General features: G+C 44.3%; 1 protein-coding gene across 1 annotated transcript; it reads right to left on the reverse strand.

Annotated features, from left to right (window-relative positions):
* Window positions 1–9,618: 9,618 nt before the first annotated feature.
* LOC123062399 (NADH--cytochrome b5 reductase 1) lies at window positions 9,619–13,791 on the reverse strand. Its single transcript, XM_044485889.1, has 9 exons — window positions 13,463–13,791; window positions 12,418–12,559; window positions 12,174–12,264; window positions 11,964–12,041; window positions 11,696–11,776; window positions 11,513–11,602; window positions 10,885–10,950; window positions 10,120–10,206; window positions 9,619–9,983 (listed from the first exon to the last, which is right to left on the reverse strand). The coding sequence occupies exons 1-9, from the start codon at window positions 13,572–13,574 to the stop codon at window positions 9,891–9,893; spliced, it is 840 nt and encodes a 279-aa protein (XP_044341824.1). The 5' UTR covers window positions 13,575–13,791; the 3' UTR covers window positions 9,619–9,890.
* Between the last annotated feature and the right edge of the window lie 4,359 nt (window positions 13,792–18,150).

Below are 18,150 nucleotides of genomic sequence, written 5' to 3' on the forward strand. Positions count from 1 at the left end.
TGTCCACCAGAAACGTTCCTTCAAATCTAAATACATCTTAGTGTTTCTGGGGTGAATCGAGTATGGCGAGTCATGCGCCTCTTGCAGTATTAACTTCCTGATCTCCGCATCATTGGGCACATAAATACGATCCTCAAACCATAAAGTTTCGTGCTCATCCTCATGAAACCCTTTGGCTTTTCCTTTGCCCATCTTCTCCTTTATATCCTTTATCTCCTTATTAGTCTTCTGCGCCTCTCGAATCTTTCTCAATAATGTGGACTGAACCTCCAATGCTGCAACAAAACCTCTCGGAACTATATCCAATCGAAGCTCCCTGAGATCTTCGGCTTACTCCTGTGGTAATCCTTCGGTTAGGAGAGTATTGACATAACTCTTGTGCCTCAAAGCATTTGTTACAACATTGGCCTTTCTTGGATGATAATACAGCTTCATATCATAACCCTTTATGATCTCCAACCATCTCCTCTGCCTGAGATTCAGCTCCTTCTGCGTGACGATATACTTCAAACTCTTGTGATCCGTGTATACGTCACAACGGTTTCCAATAAGAAAATGTCTCCAGGTCTTGAGCGCGTGTACTACGGCTGCTAACTCCAAATCATGTGTGGCATAATTTAACTCATGAGGTCAAAGCTGTCGTGAGGCATATGAAACAACTCTTCTGTCTTGCATAAGTACACCTCCAAGTCCATGGCGAGAAGCGTCGCAATACACTTGGAAATCCTTGCTTATATCCGGAAGAATTAGTACTGGGGATGTAACTAAACGTTTCTTCAACTCTTGGAAACTGGCCTCACATTCCTCGGTCCATTTGAACCTGGTGTCCTTATTTAACAACTCTGTCATGGGCTTCGCAATCTTGGAAAAAGTCTCAATGAATCTCCAATAGTATCCTGCGAGTCCAAGAAAGCTGCGGATCTCTCCAACTATGGTGGGTGCCAACCACTCAGTGACAGACTAACCTTTGTAGGGTCTACTGCTATACCTTCTCCTGATATAACATGTCCAAGAAATCCAACTTCCTTCAACCAAAACTCGCATTTGCTGAACTTAGCATATAGCTGATGTTTCCTGAGCTTCTCGAGAACTAATCACAAATGCTCCTTGTGTTCCTCTTCATTCTTCGAGTACACCAATATATCATCAATGAACACCACAGCAAACTTATCCAAGAACTCCATGAAAACCTTATTCATCATACTCATAAAATAGGCAGGGGCGTTAGTCAATCCAAAAGACATGACCGTGTACTCATAAAGCCCATACCTTGTGGTAAAAGCTGTCTTAGGTATATCCTGTTCTCGGATCTTCAGCTGGTGGTATCCTGATTGAAGATCAATTTTGGAGAATACTTTGGCTCCCTGTAGCTGGTCAAACAAATCGTTGATCACCGGTAGTGGGTATTTGTTCTTGATCGTCACCTCATTCAATGCATGATAATCAACAACCATTCTCAAAGATCTATCCTTCTTCTCAACTAAGAGCACTGGGGCTCCCCACGGTGATGAACATGGTCGAATATAACCTTTTTCCAATAACTCCTTAATTTGCTTATTAATTTCCTCCAGATCATTTGTGGGCATCCGATACGGTCTCTTTGATATTGGTCCGGTTCCTGGCAATAGCTCTATCAAAAATTCTATATCCCGATCTGGTGGCATGCGTGGTAATTCCTCTGGAAATACATCAGGATAATCCTTCACAACTGGCACTTCTTCCTGAACGACTCGTGAGAGTGCATTTACTTGAGTCCTCCTTGGCGCATGCCGAGACACATACTTGATCCGTTTACCCTCTGGGGTGGTGAGGAGAATTGACTTACTAGCACAATCAATATTTCCTCCATACATCGATAGCCAATCCATGCCTAGTATCACATCCAATCCTTGTGACTCCAAAATTATTAGGTCTGAGGGTAAAACATGCCTATCTATGGTCAATGGCATCTGAAAACATCCTCTGCTTGCCATATACTCCGCTCCGGGTGAGCTTACTAACATAGGTGTCTTAAGGGCTACGATGGGCAACTTAAACTTATCCACAAATCCCCTCAATATGTATGAATGAAATGCACCAGTGTCAAAAAGAACACTAGCAGTAAATGACTTAATCAAAAACTTACCAATAACTACATCCGGATGTTCTTCAACTTCCTCCACGTTAACGTGGTTCACCTGTCCTCTGGTGAAAGGGTTGGGCTTCTTCCCAGAACTTCCATTTCCGTTACCATTCTTCAACTCAGAACAATCATTGACATAGTGGCCAGTCTTCCCGCACTTATAATAGGTGACATGACTTAGATCCTTCTTAGCGGGTGTTGCTGGGTTGGAACGGTTCTGATTGTTGTTTCTTCCATTCCCATTCCCATTCTTAGGTCCACTGTGGTTATGTGAGCTTCCTCCATTGTGAGTATGGCCTCCACAGTTATGATGGGTATGTCCTCCCAAGTTTGGGGTAAAATGAGGCTTCTGTTGAGCTTCAGAGTTGTACTTTCCCTGTCCATACTTCCTTTTGCGGCTCCCTATCTGCTGCTGCTTGCCTTCAATCGTAAGGGCCCTGTCTACCAACTCCCAGTAGTTGGCGAATCTTGCCACCATCAACTGCATACTCGGCTCATCATTCAGCCCTTCCATAAACTTCTCCTACTTCGCGGCATCCGTGGCCACATCATCTAGGGCATAACGAGCTAACTTGTTGAACTCATCCACGTACAGCGCCACAGTATGATTCCCCTGGCGCAAGTTGCAAAACTCACGCTTCTTCATACTCATGGCTCCAGCTGACACATGTGCAGTGCGGAATGCTTGCTGAAATTGATCCCAAGTGACATTGGCCACGGGGAAAGTGGCAGTGTAATTCTCCCACCATGAGGCTACGGGTCCATCCAGTTGATGTGCGGCAAAGCGCACCTTCTCAGCATCTGTGCAACCTGCGGTGGTCAGCTCCCTTCCAATCTTGCAGAGCCAGTCATCAGCAACAATTGGCTCGGTGCTACTAGAGAACACCGGCGGATTCAACCTCAGAAAACGGGCTAAGTTGTCAACTGGAGGTAGTGGCGGTGGGTTGTTGTTGTTGTTGTTACCTTGGTTCTTGACTAACAACTGCATCAAGGCATTCTGCTGTTGGATCAACTGAGTGAGCTCCGGTGGGAAGACAAATCCGGGGTCACGTGTCGGAGGCATCTGATAGGTTTGAGGGGTGAGAATAAAATAGAGTGAGGTCTAAAGAGAGTCCCATATGCACATGAGACAAACACATTTATTTCACACCACTCAATTCAAACAAGATCATACAATCGATGTAAACTACCGTTACAAAATACTCGGACTATTACTATATACATGGGGGAATAATACTAATAATATGGTGGTCGACTAGAAATTTTGATTGGTGGAAGACTCCATGATATCCGCTCCAGCTTCGTCTTCCTAATCAACATCACTATCTTCATCATTGTTGTCAGGGTCGGAGTCGGTGTGGTCGATTATGATGTAGTCTTCAGGATGGTTGTCCTCCTCAGGTTCGGGATCCCCCGTGAATACTCCTAGCTTCTTCCTTGGGTCTTCATTCTTCTCCAGTAGTACATCAATTTCTTCTTCATATCCATCGCGCGTAGACTTGAGTTCCTCTTCTAGCTCCATGTTCCTGGTCATCACCTTCTTCATGTCTATCATGCTGGCGCACATCTGGTTCTCCTGACGTCGAATGTGCTGATTTAACTCCTGGGTATAGGCTGCAATGGATTTATCCCTCCTGGTGCTAATCATCTCCCATTGCTCATCTCGACGTCCACATATCTGGTAGATGGTGTCCTTAAGATCCTTGTTGTAGATCCCGTCTATGCGTCCCATGGCGATGTGGGCGGCCATGCTCTTTCCTAGACTCCAGGTTGGTGCATCAAAGGAAACTCTATGGGCTCAGTAATGGGTGTGAACGTCCTTCCTGGAACATGTACTCGAATCGTCCAATGCTCTTCTTTTGGTAAGGTGGTGGTGTAGGTCCCGGTGAAACTTGGTACTGTCGTCCAAAAGGGGTGTCCTCATCTAGTTGAGTGAACTTGTTCCTTGGGTCCGCCATCTATAGAGTAGAAAATGGAGAGAAGTCAGAAATGAGTATAGAAGAGTATCATGTGGCTTGTCCTAGTGGTCGTGTCCTACAGTCAGCGTGTGCTCTGATACCATCTTGTAGCGACCCGACCTCAGACGGTCAAGTCTTTGTGCTTAAGTGTCATCCCTAGATCGGTATTGCTGGCACACACAATACTCGAGGATTTATAACAGAGTTCTATCACATACTTATTACATCGAATGTCTCAAAAGAGAACTTATTACAATAATATGGCTGAAGGCCATCTAAATAAGATAACAACGGAAGCTTCGAAGGTAGAAGAGTCCATCCAACTCCATGGCAAAACTGAGTGCATGACAACGACCCAGCGTACCTTACTCCTCGTCTGGAAACTTTGCAACATAATACGTTGCAGCCTGTGTAGGTCAGCACATGGAATATGCTCACAAGATAACACTATAGAGCAATGAACAAATAACAGCTATCACTACATGCATATATGGCTGGTGGAGGCTCTATGGTTATCATTTTCATAAAGCTAGTTTTTCCCTACAACAAAGGAATATATTTTATTTAATTACAAAGTTTGTTGATAATATTGAGAATGGTAACCCCATCTCAATCCCAAAATAGTAATTAATAACCCAACAAATTAATTAAGTAAAGTGATGAGATCAAATCAATAATTCAAGTACTAGATACTCAAGATGTCCATAACCGGGGACATGGCTAATCATGATTAGTTTGTACACTCTGCAGAGGTTTGCGCACTTTTCCCCACAAGACTCGATCTACTCCGTTGAATTTCTCGCACTGCATGATGTTTGAGAAATGGATGGCCGAGACACAGTCTTTCTGAAGAGGTCCCCTTAACCGATAGATAGGTCAGTACACCTTCAATCCCCTACATCTGCTAGCCCATCATGGAAAGGTTTCCCACAACTTACTCAATTATGCCAGAGCCCATAATGGCATGTGTCTGCACACAGAAGTTTCTAGCATGAATAATCTTATGATCCCTTTGAGCCTGGGTGGCGAACCATAGGATGATCACACGGATGCCCCGGGATCTCCTTGGACAACACTGGATTCCCCAGGTGCCCACAAACAATCCACCCAGATGTGTATTAAAGTAGCCACTTTAGGTTATCCCTTAATTCATAATAATACTCACAATTGTCATGAATCACTCAAACCAAACCATGTCTACGAGCATAGCATAGCAGTATAAGCATAACGTAGTTACTCCCCAGGGTTTGATATAAGGCAATAGGTTCTATCTCTTCAACTACTTCCCAATACCCACATGTTACCAAATCGTACTCATGCAATGTTTGAGGGTTTAAAACAATGCATAAAACTGGGTATTAAAGGGATATGATCAAAGTGTTACTTGCCTTGCTGACGATCTGAAAACCCTAGTGATTCATAGTAGCAAGCCTCGCACTCCAGAAACTCTATCATGAACAAACAATAGCATACATAAGCACTCAAGCATAAGATGCAAAGTTCAAGCCGAAAAGAAAAGATCTAAACAGAAAGTTCAAGAGAAGAGCTCCGATTTGCAAAAAGAATCAATCGATTCGGAGCTACGAAACACAAATTGTGATCAAAAGAAGTTCAAATTCAAATCTGCTTGAAACCAAATTTTAATTTTTCAAAATCATGTTTAAGTTGATTATCTGGATAGAGGGAAACAAGACGAAGATTTTGGCATCGGTTTCACTGGATTTGGATAAACGAGCAAAAAGTAGTGAAGGTTTGAAGATCAAGGACTAATTTGCAAGAAAATTATTCACAGATAGGTCCCTGGCCGAAAATAAAACTAAAAAGAAAAACCTAACGAACGAACATTCGCTAACAGAGACTAACGAATGAAATCATTCGTTATAGGAAACTAACGGGTGAACGTTCGTCAACTAACGAACTAAAATAAATACCAATCTAAAAAAATAACCGGAGAAGCCGAACGGTTTATTACATTTAACCGTTGAAAACCGGCGGCGGTGGTTTCGACGGTGGCGGGATCCGGCCGGGTTCGGCGGCGAGGCGGGGCGGCTCCGGCGGCGGCAGCGGGCGGCGGCGGCAGTGGGTTGGTGGCTCGGCGGCTCGGCGGCGGTGTCTAAGGCGACGGCGGCGGCTTGATGAGGAGGAGAGGGAGGCGGGGCCTCGGCTTATAAAGCCCGGGAGGGCGGGCCGGTGGCTTGGGCGAGGGGGCGCCGGAACGGGAGTCCGAGCCGGACTCCCCATGTGGCCGCGGCGGGGACTCCTCCCGGGCGAGGAGGAAGGCGGCGCGCGAGCTGGGTCGACCCAGGAACATTTAAAAAAAGAAAAAAATTCTCCGCAAACAAAAATCCTAATAAAATATAAAAATTCTAAAAAATCCAGAAAGAATTTGCACCGTCCAAAACCTAATATTCAGGACAATATGAACATTTTTCTGGACTAAAATGCAATTTTCAAATATGCATGTTTTTTTCTTTAATTCAAATAAAATAGCAAATAAAAACATCAATAAATAATTTGATTTTAAAATTTCTTCTCCAATATTTCTCCTCTGTTGAAGAAGTCATTTTATCTTCTCTCATTTATCTTTTTATTAGAAATAATTGAAGAGAAAATATTAAAATCAGATTGATCCTCTTTTTCAAATTTGAATTAAATTCAAATATGAAAATTTTGTGAAACCTCCAACTCTCTCCTTGGATCCTTGAGTTGCTTAAGATATCTAGGATCATAATCAAAATGCAAATAAAATATGATATGCATATGATGATCTATGTATAACATCCAAATTAAAAATTGGGATGTTACATCTAGAGGAAAGGAACCAAGGAAGAAAAACGTTAGCATAGACCCAATGAAAAAAAACATATCCTAATGAACGAAATAACATCTCTTTCCCTGTAGGATTTGAGAAACATGTCATCTCACTTATGACTTTCCTATACTATGAACCAAAGGATACCTTAATGGAAGTAAGGCAGTCAACAAAAGCCGAAAGAATTGTTATGGTCAACAAGTCAAAGAAGATGTAAGAAGACAGTCAACAAAGTGGGCAAGAAACAAAGAGCCAAAGATTAGAATCCACCATATAGCAAAAGCCCATAGACTAGTGACAGTCTAGACCAAGATTTACCACATACCCTTACGGGCAATACATCAAAGGTATGTTAATCAAACTGTTGTCTTTGACCTGGACTTACGACTTCTTATTCAACATTTCTTCTCGTTTTTTCCCATGACTTTTCACATTTTTATCTCTCTATGGTGCTCTCGTATATTGCTGCAAAGGGTGAAAGAAGGTGAAAAGGCGTATCAATATCAACGTGTGCATGTACTCACAAAGATACCATACACCCTAGCATGTTAACACAACTAGGCGGCTCAGAAGGCATAAGAAGAGAAAACCGTTGCAAGTGGCACCATCATACTTGTCTGTTGGGGGACAAAAAAGGGCGATGGCTACATATTGCTCGCTGTGAGCAATATGGCTCGTGTCGCCTAGAACCCTTGCTCGATCGCTAGCATGGTGGGCCGGCCCATTAGGGCGCCTCGCTCACTCGCTAGTTGCTGCAGTTGCTCCCAATATTCATGTTCCATAATTCATATAGCCAAATATCATTGAAATATATTGAAAAGGTTCCTTGCAACAACGTGCATGGAATCATCTAGTTGTAAAAATGACCATGTTTTCACAGATTTGCCTCAAGAAAATGGAAACAATTTAGGAAATGTTAGAAAAGTTTCAAGAAATCATAGAACCCATAGAAAAAAATCAGAAAAATGTGATAAAACAGAGAAAATCGCGGAAAGCAGAAGGAAAACGAGAACCCTCTGGGACCTATTATTTCGCCCTTTCATGCTCCTCTTCCAACACTAGGAATGAGACCAACCTTTCCCCCACAAACAAGAAACAATGTTTCCTTATAAGGGTGGATTTTCAACCCTGGCAATGATGAAAGATTTCAGGGATTGAGTTTATTGACCCGCACTCATAGGTGGTGACTATTGCGACTACCGTTCAATAGGACTCATGTTGTGAGATAATTTACCGGGGGTCCCAGCTAGTCCTACTTAACAAGTTATAATGGAAGTTTGGGTAGTCAAAAAATTCCAAAAAATTGTTGTTGTCTACAAGTCAAAGAATATGTAAAAACAGACTCAGCAAAATGGACAAGAAACTAACGGAGCCAAAGCTTAGGGCCTCTTTGATTCGCATGATTTGAAAAATGTGGGAATAGGAAAAACGTAGGATTGGAATGTCATGCTCATCTCAATCCTACTGGATTTTGGGTTGTTTGATTGCATCATAAGAAAAATGAAGGATTCTTTCAAAAAGGTTTGAATGGATGCTAGAAATCATAGGGGAAGTAGTATATAAAATCCTTAGAAAAATTCCTATAAGATTCAATCCTATGAATCAAACAACTAACATGAAAAATTCCTATGGATTCTAATCCTCTAAAATTCACATGAAAATCGTTTGAATCAAATGAGCTCTAGAATGGGCCAATATAGCCAAAGTTCATGTACTAGTGGCCCTCCACTTTTTAGGGCTCTTTGGTTTATAGGAGTTTTGTAGGGAAAATTTCTTTGAAGCCCTTCCGTTTATAGGAATATAATCCTATTCCTGTGTAGGATAGGAGTCGATCCCTTGTATATCATAGAAAAAACACATTAGCCTAGATTTAATGAAAAAAAATCTTATCATATTAATCAAATGACGACGTCTCTTTCCCTGTAGGATTTGATATGTATGTCATTTCACTTTTTCCTATTCCTACGAACAAAGGAGCCTTGCTAGTCTATATCATGGATTAGTGCACCAAGTTTTACCAACATACTCCCTTCGTCCGGTAAAGAGTGTATATCTAGCTTCAAAATTTGTCCACAAAAGATGCTACATCATCCACAAGCAAGACACTATTTCTGTTGTCTTATTTTTTTTGAGGAAATATCATCATGGCTCACTTTATTGCTATCAAATAGATGCTACATCATCCACAAGCAAGGAAATAATAAAACTAGGAGGTTCATCAACCCAAACATCTCATTAGCCAAAACGACCTCCCTTCTGATACCCAATGCTCCTGTGATAGCTGCATCAATCGCATAAGAAACTTCTTTGTTACACGCAGCAAGAGATCGTCCCATGTCTGAATAACGTATGTCTGATATCCTCACATTCCAGAGGGCACCTAGGACACTGACTTGATGATGTTATAATGTGTCTATTAGCTAACACCCGGTAACAGGGGAGGACACCAAGCAGAGTTTTCCAAGCAATTTTTTTTTCTTTTGCTGCAACATCTGTAGCCCATATAGTGTTTTCCAAGTTCGAGCTTCAATTGATCCTCCAGGCCGAACCAAATGCTCGACAGCACCAAATTGATGATTCAACTATTTCTGTTGTCTTTGATCTCTACGTACGTATCCACAGAGATACCATACGCCCTAGCATGTTAAACACCACGAGCTACGCAGCTCAGAAGGCACCACCCTACTTATTCGTTGGGAAAAAAAATACAAACTTTTACCAATGAGTGATGTTGTTCGCCCAAAAAAAAGGTGATGCCACGATTTCTTTCGCTCGAATGGACCCATCCAATGCTCATGTTTCAAACCAATAATGATAAAAGTGGAGTCGAAAGAAATTTGGGCCTCTGCCAAGGTGTGCAGCTAACATTTGGCCACGAAAATGGAGGTACTACAAGACTAAAAATGCATTGCTTCTGTAAGATATCAAGAGGGGTCGGACAGTCCCCATGCTGGATAATGTAGAGCGTGGGGGGCTTATTTTTCTGTACTCCGGAAACTTAGAACTGGAACTGCATCTCCTTTGTGTATCCGAGCTCCTCGAGGTGCGCAGCCATCGCCTTGTTCATCGGAGGAGGGCCGCATCTCAAGATCTGGAATATAACAAAGAAAAACCGCGTTATCTCGGAGAGGCGATACAGATTGGAGTTTCCTGGAAAATGACCACTTGTGCTTTCTTGTAAACGTAGTTGCAACTTGCAAGGAATGAACACTTGAGTTTTACTTTACCTGAATATCCTCAGCAGGTGCTGGACAGTGGGTCTTGATCATGTCCTGGGACACAAACCCAACACCACCATTCCAGACTTCAGGAGGCTGCAAATGCAAACGACAGTATGAGATTCTGTTGCAAATGCCTTTATAGTGCAATGGAAGTTGTGACTCTGGATGTAACTCTGTACCATTGGACTAGGGGCAATGAGAGCGCACAGTTGTTTTTAGCAGATAAAAGACAAATTCATAATGCGGATTTATTAAAGAACATGGTATTCATCCAATCAAAATATATTTAGCACATAAAAAAAGGGCAGACGGGTGCATGTAGCTCCCGCTTGTGCAGGGTCTGGGGATGGGTCCGACCACTTTGGGTCTATTGTACGCAGCCTTTCCCTACATTTCTGTAAGAGGCTGTTTCCACGGCTGGCTAACAAGGCAGCAGCTTTACCACTGCGCCAAGGCTCCCCTTCAATTATTTTAAGTAGTCCAACACTATTCAAAACCTATCTTGTGACCGGTATTATGCATACAGCTCTGTCCTGCAATTATCTAGCAGCACTACGTTACCATGTGTTCAACGATCAACAGCCTGCCCCATGTTGTTGCTGTGAGTCATAACAGAAATTCTGCACCTACTTATACTAGTAGTTCCCAATAAATGGAAAAGTCCTGGATCCATTGTTTCCGAACAGAACTACTGACGTGCTTCCGCATAATAAATGCAGTGTACTGATTTGATATGCACATCTAGTTAAAACATAAGAACATAGGGTGAACCTGATTCAACACGTAGAAGATCTTGAAGCGGTCAGGATATTCTTCGGCCAGGCTGTCCAGCTCTTCCTGCACAGATTAAACAGACCTATAAAGTCGGTACCAAGCAAAATAGCACAGCACTAGTGAAGTGCGTCCATCATACAAGAACATCCCTTGGCTCAAGCCCATGCTGCTTTCATGATTTGAGTAACTTTGTAATTCATGTATTCAGTTATAGATGGTTTAATATTTATAATAAAAAAGGAAGCCAGGGAAGTTGTATGTAAGTTCCAATTACAAATTACTGTGTGACTAGTTCCCTTTTACCGTAGTACAAGTTGTGCGCAAGTTCTGAATCACCTTGGACATTCTAGATATTTTACACTAAAATATCCTAAAGGGAATAAGGGAAAACAATACTTGGCATCCAAGTGTTATATCATCAACAACTATACGGAGTAGATACATCGCTGATAAGTGATAACAACCTTATAAAGTTCTAGTCAAATGTGTCATATATGCTCACAGTAACTCCGGTCTAATGGGTCAAGAGTTGCAAAGTATATATGTCTTGGATATGGTTTCTGTATCAGATAACTGCACGAAAACCAAAAAAGGGTTTCTACAGAAAAGAGGACGGTGATTCCACCTTCAGAAGAATGTCTTCAGGTGTGACATTTGCATAGACTAGATGAACCTTCGTTTTGTCATTAGGGTTCTCAAGAATTGCCCTTGCAACCTGTGAGAACAGAAAAAAGATTGTTAGTGGAGACCAAAGAAACCGGTTTGTAGCATCATTGACTGTAATATAGAACTTTGAACTTCTTTTTACTTGGAACATCGGAGTAATGCCAGATCCACCAGCCAGCATTCCGAAAGCTCTCACTTGTCCTACTTGGTACTTGAAACGACCCTAGATCAGAGAACAACCCATGTTAAACTTATAATTAGATGGCAAATAAGCATGCATTGTGAATGTGGACTATAAAAAACGACACCCTGTGCTGGCTAAACCAGAGCAAAAGGAAATTTTCAGGCTTAGCAAGCAGCTATTTCTTATGAACCTAACACAGGTTGCTCATGATAAAAAAGAGTGTTACCTTAGGTCCCTTCACAGACATATAATCACCAACTTTCATTTCACGGAAGTGATGCGACATTCTTCCTTGAGGGTACATCTGCATTTTGGGGAAAAGGAAATATTAAAAAAAGAAAAGGTGAAGAAACTACAGCTGAACACACAATCATGTGGAGCAAAAATATAAGATTGTTGACCAATATTATTGTAGTATAAAGAAATGAACACATACCTTTATAACAAGCTGAAAATTTCCTAGATCAGAATCCAATGTAGTAGGTGTGTAAGGCTTGATTACTTCTTCACCGGTAGCATCTTGACCCCTGAATAAAAGGAGGGAACATTAACATGATTTAAAATTTAGAAGAAGTACTCCCTCCGATCCGAATTAATTGACACAGCCCAATTAATTTGGATCGGAGGGAGTACATTATAAAAGCAAACTTCAGAACTCAGAAGCAGCACATAATTCAAACCTGCAACTGATATGTTGACCAATTGGAAGGCCTAACACAGAGGTAGGGGTTGGAAGAGCAAATCGGAATTTGGCAACATTATGGCTTATTTGTGTCTTTTCCACAAGTTTAAACTTCTTGAAGTTCTCAGGATCCAAGCAGCCTGATGGGGACAAAAAGAGCACGAAGAATGACATTAAGCTACAGCATATTACCCTCCAATAGCAGAAAGAATGCTCGAGCAATTTTTTTATTTGGTTAATGAAACAAAGAATGAAAGAAGTAATGAATGCTAGAATGAGGTGTGAAATTCCACAGGCAATTACTTAAAAAGATTCGACAGAACTACCCATGACAAACAAAACAAAAAAAGATGTTGCAGAATAGTAGGTGCCAAGTTATTTAACTCTCATCAGTAGCACATCTAACTCCATAATCTCACAACAGGCGTAACAGGTTTAGCCACTAGGCAGGTCAAATGGATTCCTTTGCTTAGATCCTGTAGCCAGGCAATAATTCTTTTCAAGTATAGTGAATACTGATGATAACATGGTAAGACTAAATCAACCAAGACACACTGGGAAAATCTGCTAGCAGCACAGCTCCGCTCCGCTTGGGCCTCCTGAAATGGAGCCGGCAGTAAAAATAACCACGGCACTCTGCCACTGGGGTTCACTGAAGTACGGCTCATATCTTCTAGTCGTTCAACAGACTTGTCTGAACACGAACAATACTTGGCTGGTTCAGTTTAGTAAGGAAAACAAACACTTCATTGGTTTATCATCTCCATATAGCGAGCAGCATCGACACCGCAAATGGCCACTGCCCAGACCAAGCCCAGCAGGTAGTGTCTGTCACCACCAAAAAGCACCAGCTCACAAACCGAATTCAGCAATTTTCACAGCACAATGGCCGAATTGGCGACCTCGTCTCCACGGCCTCTCAGCGAGAACTAATTGGAAGCTGCCGGATTCGGGCCAACCAGGATACGAATCACAGGCAATATCATGTAAGCACGCATGTATCTGCCGAACATACGCGCAACCATACATACATATATACATACCCTTGGGCCTCTTGGATCGGCGGAGGAGGAGCGCGCCGCCCACGGCGACGGCGACGACCGCGACGGCGACGGCCACCATGGTCTCGACGCTCTGCCCCTGTAGGAAATCCATGGCCGGGAACCTCCCCTTCCACCCGCGCGGCTGTGTCCCTCGCTACGCTCGGGTTGGGGGTTGGTTGGGCTGCGGTGTTTGGTGCGGGGTTTAGCTGGGTTTGGAATTAGAAGACGGGGGAGGGCGCGGGGTTGGCTGCGGGAGCGGGGGTAGGTGGGGTGTGGTGGTGGTGGTAAGACGGAAACCACCGGTGGTGACCGGTGAGACCTGTGGGCGCCGCGCGGTGGCGGTGGCGGAGATCGCGAGGTCGAATTCGCCCTTTTGCCCTCGCCACAGTTCAGAACAGAGTCTGAATTTCAGGTGTGCAAAAGCACCTTCAGAAACTGTGAATACACTGCAAAAGCACCTTCAGAAACGCAAACAGAGTCTGAATTTCAGGTGCGTCTCGGTGAGCACACTGCAGAAGTAGCTTCAGAAATGCTAGTAGTACCAAACTGTGATGAGACGACAGATTGCACTATATACACACTTAACACGTGAGATGTGAGCGCCTGATCCAAAGCCTGGTATGAATAAAAGGCGATTTCCTGCATGTCATTCGAGAATCACGAACTGAAGCTAAGGGCCTCTTGGATTCACAGGATTTAAAAAATGTAGGAATAGAAAAGGTATAATTGCAGTGGCATGTCAGCTTGAATCCTATAGGATTAGCAAAGAGTGTTTGATGCCACATAAAAAACAAAGAAATTATAAAAAAAGATTGAAGTGGATGTTAGATTTTCTATAAAATATAGTACAAAAGATTTCATAGGATAAATTTTTATGGAATCCAATCCTATAAATCAAAGGGCCGATATAAGAAAAATTTCTAAGGGTTTCAATCCTTCAAAAATTCTAAATAATTCCTTTGAATCAAAGGAGCCCTAAGCCTGTAGAGAAATTCATTTTTGAGGGTTGTAATATGAACTGTAATGGTGATGCATGGTTAGCGCATCGCCATAGCGGGGGTTGGGAGAGTAATTTCGTTCGAGCTCGCGTCAATCGCTGTCTGGGTATGGGACGCTGGGCCCAGCTCTGTGATCGACCGGAATGGCGCCCTCATCCCAACGTGGATTGATTTGTAGATAGAGTAGATCGATAGATGCCCTGGTCAGTTTTTCAATTGGCATCGGCGGGCTTGGTCACTTGTTTAGACCGCTTTCTACCACCACCACACCACTTGTGCGTCTCCATTTCCGGCGGTCGGGTCGGACCATCGGCTCTGCTGATTGCTGTATGATTAAACTTGGTCGTGTTTGGACTACGGAGGCGGAGCAGCAGCCGCACAATTACACTTTCCACCATCAAAATGAAGCGAATATCGGCGCCGTTCGTCGGATCAGGGCAGATCCTTTAAAAACCAAACAGGGTCTGCCTTTGAAGCTGCGAGTTGCCCAAGTTTTTTTTTTTTTGAGCCGACGAGTTGCCCAAGTAACACTAGTTTTTTTCTTTTTTGAGCCGACGAGTTGCCCAAGTAACACTAGTTTTCCTCCTAAAAAAAAGTAACACTAGCTCTTGGGCCATAAACAGTTCACCAGAAATGGCCCGCTCAAGAATTAGGCCCTCCCAAGCAACGGCCTTCTGGGGCTGATAGGAATGCGGTGAATTAGGCCCTCTCAACTCTCAAGCAATGGCCGCCTCTCAGCAGTCAGCATCACCTGAATTCTGAACATAGGTAATTTCCGTCCCCTCCTGTTAGGGTTTTTGTTTCCTCTCAGCGACTCCATGAGCCGCCGTTGAGATTAACTCTTCCCCTCGCCGATCTTCCTCCGGTTCCCAGCCGGGCTAGGGTCGATCCTGGGCGTTCTCCGCCTCTCGACCTCGGCCCCGGCAGGTTTTGTGGAGGCAGGTAGGCAGTTAGGGTTTCGTCAAAACCTGGTGATCTACTGTCGTCAGGTTAGGGTTCTTGAGGTATGGCTAGCCGCGCGCCGGGTTCTGGCGCCCGGATGTCGAGGAGATGATGAAAAACCTGGGCATCACTTAGGACGATCTCGACGACGTGGTTTTCGAAGAGCAAGATGTTCCAGCGGAAGCGGTTGTGCATTGGATGGCCATCGCAAGAGTTCACACCCCAAAGAGTTACAGCCAATATTGGTTCTACCGCAATATGAGGGCTGCCTGGGATCTGGCGCAGGAGGTAAAGATCCGCCCGCTTGAAGAAAACCTGTACACAATGCAATTTGCTTGCCTCGGCGATTGGGAACGTGTCATGATGGAGGGACCTTGGACCTTCAAAGGGAACGCGGTGGTACTGGCAGAGTATGATGGGTTCACTAAACCATCAGAAGTTAACTTGGACATGCTGGATATATGGGCTCAAATCCACAACTTTCCTGATGGTTACTTCCCGATGATCAAAGCTCTAGCAGGGAAGATTGGGCAGTACATATACGCTGAACCGAAGTCACATGACTTCGAAGGTAATTTTGTCCGGGTCAGGGTCAAGATCAATGTCCATCGCCCTCTAAAAAATGCAGTCTCGAAGGTGAAAGAAGGTAAAAGGAAAATCTTGCTGGTAAAATACGAGCGCTTACCTGACTGGTGCGCTGTCTGTGGCCACCTTGGTCATCAATTCAAGGAGCATGGCGACGGTGTTCATCCTCCTGAGGCTCTGGTCTTTAAGAATCTTCGGGCATCATGATTTAGAGGACCGGGATGGGGACCGGGGGAAAGAAGAGGACGTGGCAGATCGGGGCGTGGACGCGGGCGAGGCTGTTGGAAATATGCCCTAGAGGCAATAATAAAAGCATTATTATTATATTTCCTTGTTCATGATAATTGTCTTTATTCATGCTATAATTGTGTTATCCGGAAATCGTAATGCATGTGTGAATAACAGACACCAACATGTCCCTAGTGAGCCTCTAGTTGACTAGCTCGTTGATCAACAGATAGTCATGGTTTCCTGACTATGGACACTGGATGTCATTGATAACGAGATCACATCATTGGGAGAATGATGTGATGGACGAGACCCAATCCTAAACATAGCACAAGATCGTATAGTTCGTTTGCTAGAGTTTTGCAATGTCAAAGTATCTTTTCCTTAGACCATGAGATCGTGTAACTCCCGGATACCGTAGGAGTGCTTTGGGTATGCCAAACGTCACAACGTAACTGGGTGACTATAAAGGTAGACTACGGGTATCTCCGAAAGTGTCTGTTGGGTGACATGGATCAAGACTGGGATTTGTCACTCCGTATGACGGAGAGGTATCACTGGGCCCACTCGGTAATGCATCATCATAATGAGCTCAGAGTGACCAAGTGTCTGGTCACGGGATCATGCATTACGGTACGAGTAAAGTGACTTGCCGGTAACGAGATTGAACGAGGTATTGGGATACCGACGATCGAATCTCGGGCAAGTAACATATCGATAGACAAAGGGAATAGCGTACGGGGTTGATTGAATCCTCGACATCGTGGTTCATCCGATGAGATCATCGTGGAGCATGTGGGAGCCAACATGGGTATCCAGATCCCGCTGTTGGTTATTGACCGGAGAGTCGTCTCGGTCATGTCTGCTTGTCTCCCGAACCCGTAGGGTCTACACACTTAAGGTTCAGTTACGCTAGGGTTGTAGGGATATGTATATGCAGTAACCCGAATGTTGTTCGGAGTCCCGGATGAGATCCCGGACGTCACGAGGAGTTCCGGAATGGTCCGGAGGTAAAGATTTATATATGGGAAGTCCTGTTTCGGGCATCGGGACAAGTTTCGGGGTTATCGGTATTGTACCGGGACCACCGGAAGGGTCCCGGGGGTCCACCGGGTGGGTCCACCTGTCCCGGGGGGCCACATGGGCTGTAAGGGGGTGCGCCTTGGCCTAATGGGCCAAGGGCACCAGCCCCACATAGGCCCATGCGCCTAGGGTTTAAGGGGGAAGAGTCCTAGGAGGGTAAGGCACCTCCTAGGTGCCTTGGGGGGGAGGGAAACCTCCCCTTGGCCGCCGCACCCCTAGGAGATTGGATCTCCTAGGGCTGCGCACCACCCCCCCTTGGCACCCCTATATATAGTGGGGGAGAGGAGGGACTTCATACCTGAACGCCTCGGCCTTTGGTTGCCTCCTTCTCCCTCCCCAACACCTCCTCAACCTCCATAGTGCTTAGCGAAGCTCTGCCGGAGTACTGCAGCTCCATCAACACCACGCCGTCGTGCTGCTGCTGGTGCCATCTCCCTCAACCTCTCCTCCCTCCCTTGCTGGATCAAGAAGGAGGAGACGTGGCTGTTCCGTACGTGTGTTGAACGCGGAGGTGCCGTCCGTTCGGCGCTGGTCATCGGTGATTTGGATCACGTCGAGTACGACTACATCATCACCGTTCTTTTGAACGCTTCCGCTCGCGATCTACAAAGGTATGTAGATGCATCTAATCACTCGTTGCTAGATGAACTCCTAGATGATCTTGGTGAAACGAGTAGGAAAATTTTTGTTTTCTGCAACGTTCCCCAACAGTGGCATCATGAGCTAGGTCTATGCGTAGTTCTTCTTGCGCGAGTAGAACACAATTTGTTGTGGGCGTAGATTTGTCAACTTTCTTGCCGTTACTAGTCCTTTCTTGCTTCAGCGGTATTGTGGGATGAAGCGGCCCGGACC

Source organism: Triticum aestivum, chromosome 3A, assembly GCF_018294505.1.
Source record: "Triticum aestivum cultivar Chinese Spring chromosome 3A, IWGSC CS RefSeq v2.1, whole genome shotgun sequence".
NCBI classification, from domain to species: domain Eukaryota; kingdom Viridiplantae; phylum Streptophyta; class Magnoliopsida; order Poales; family Poaceae; genus Triticum; species Triticum aestivum.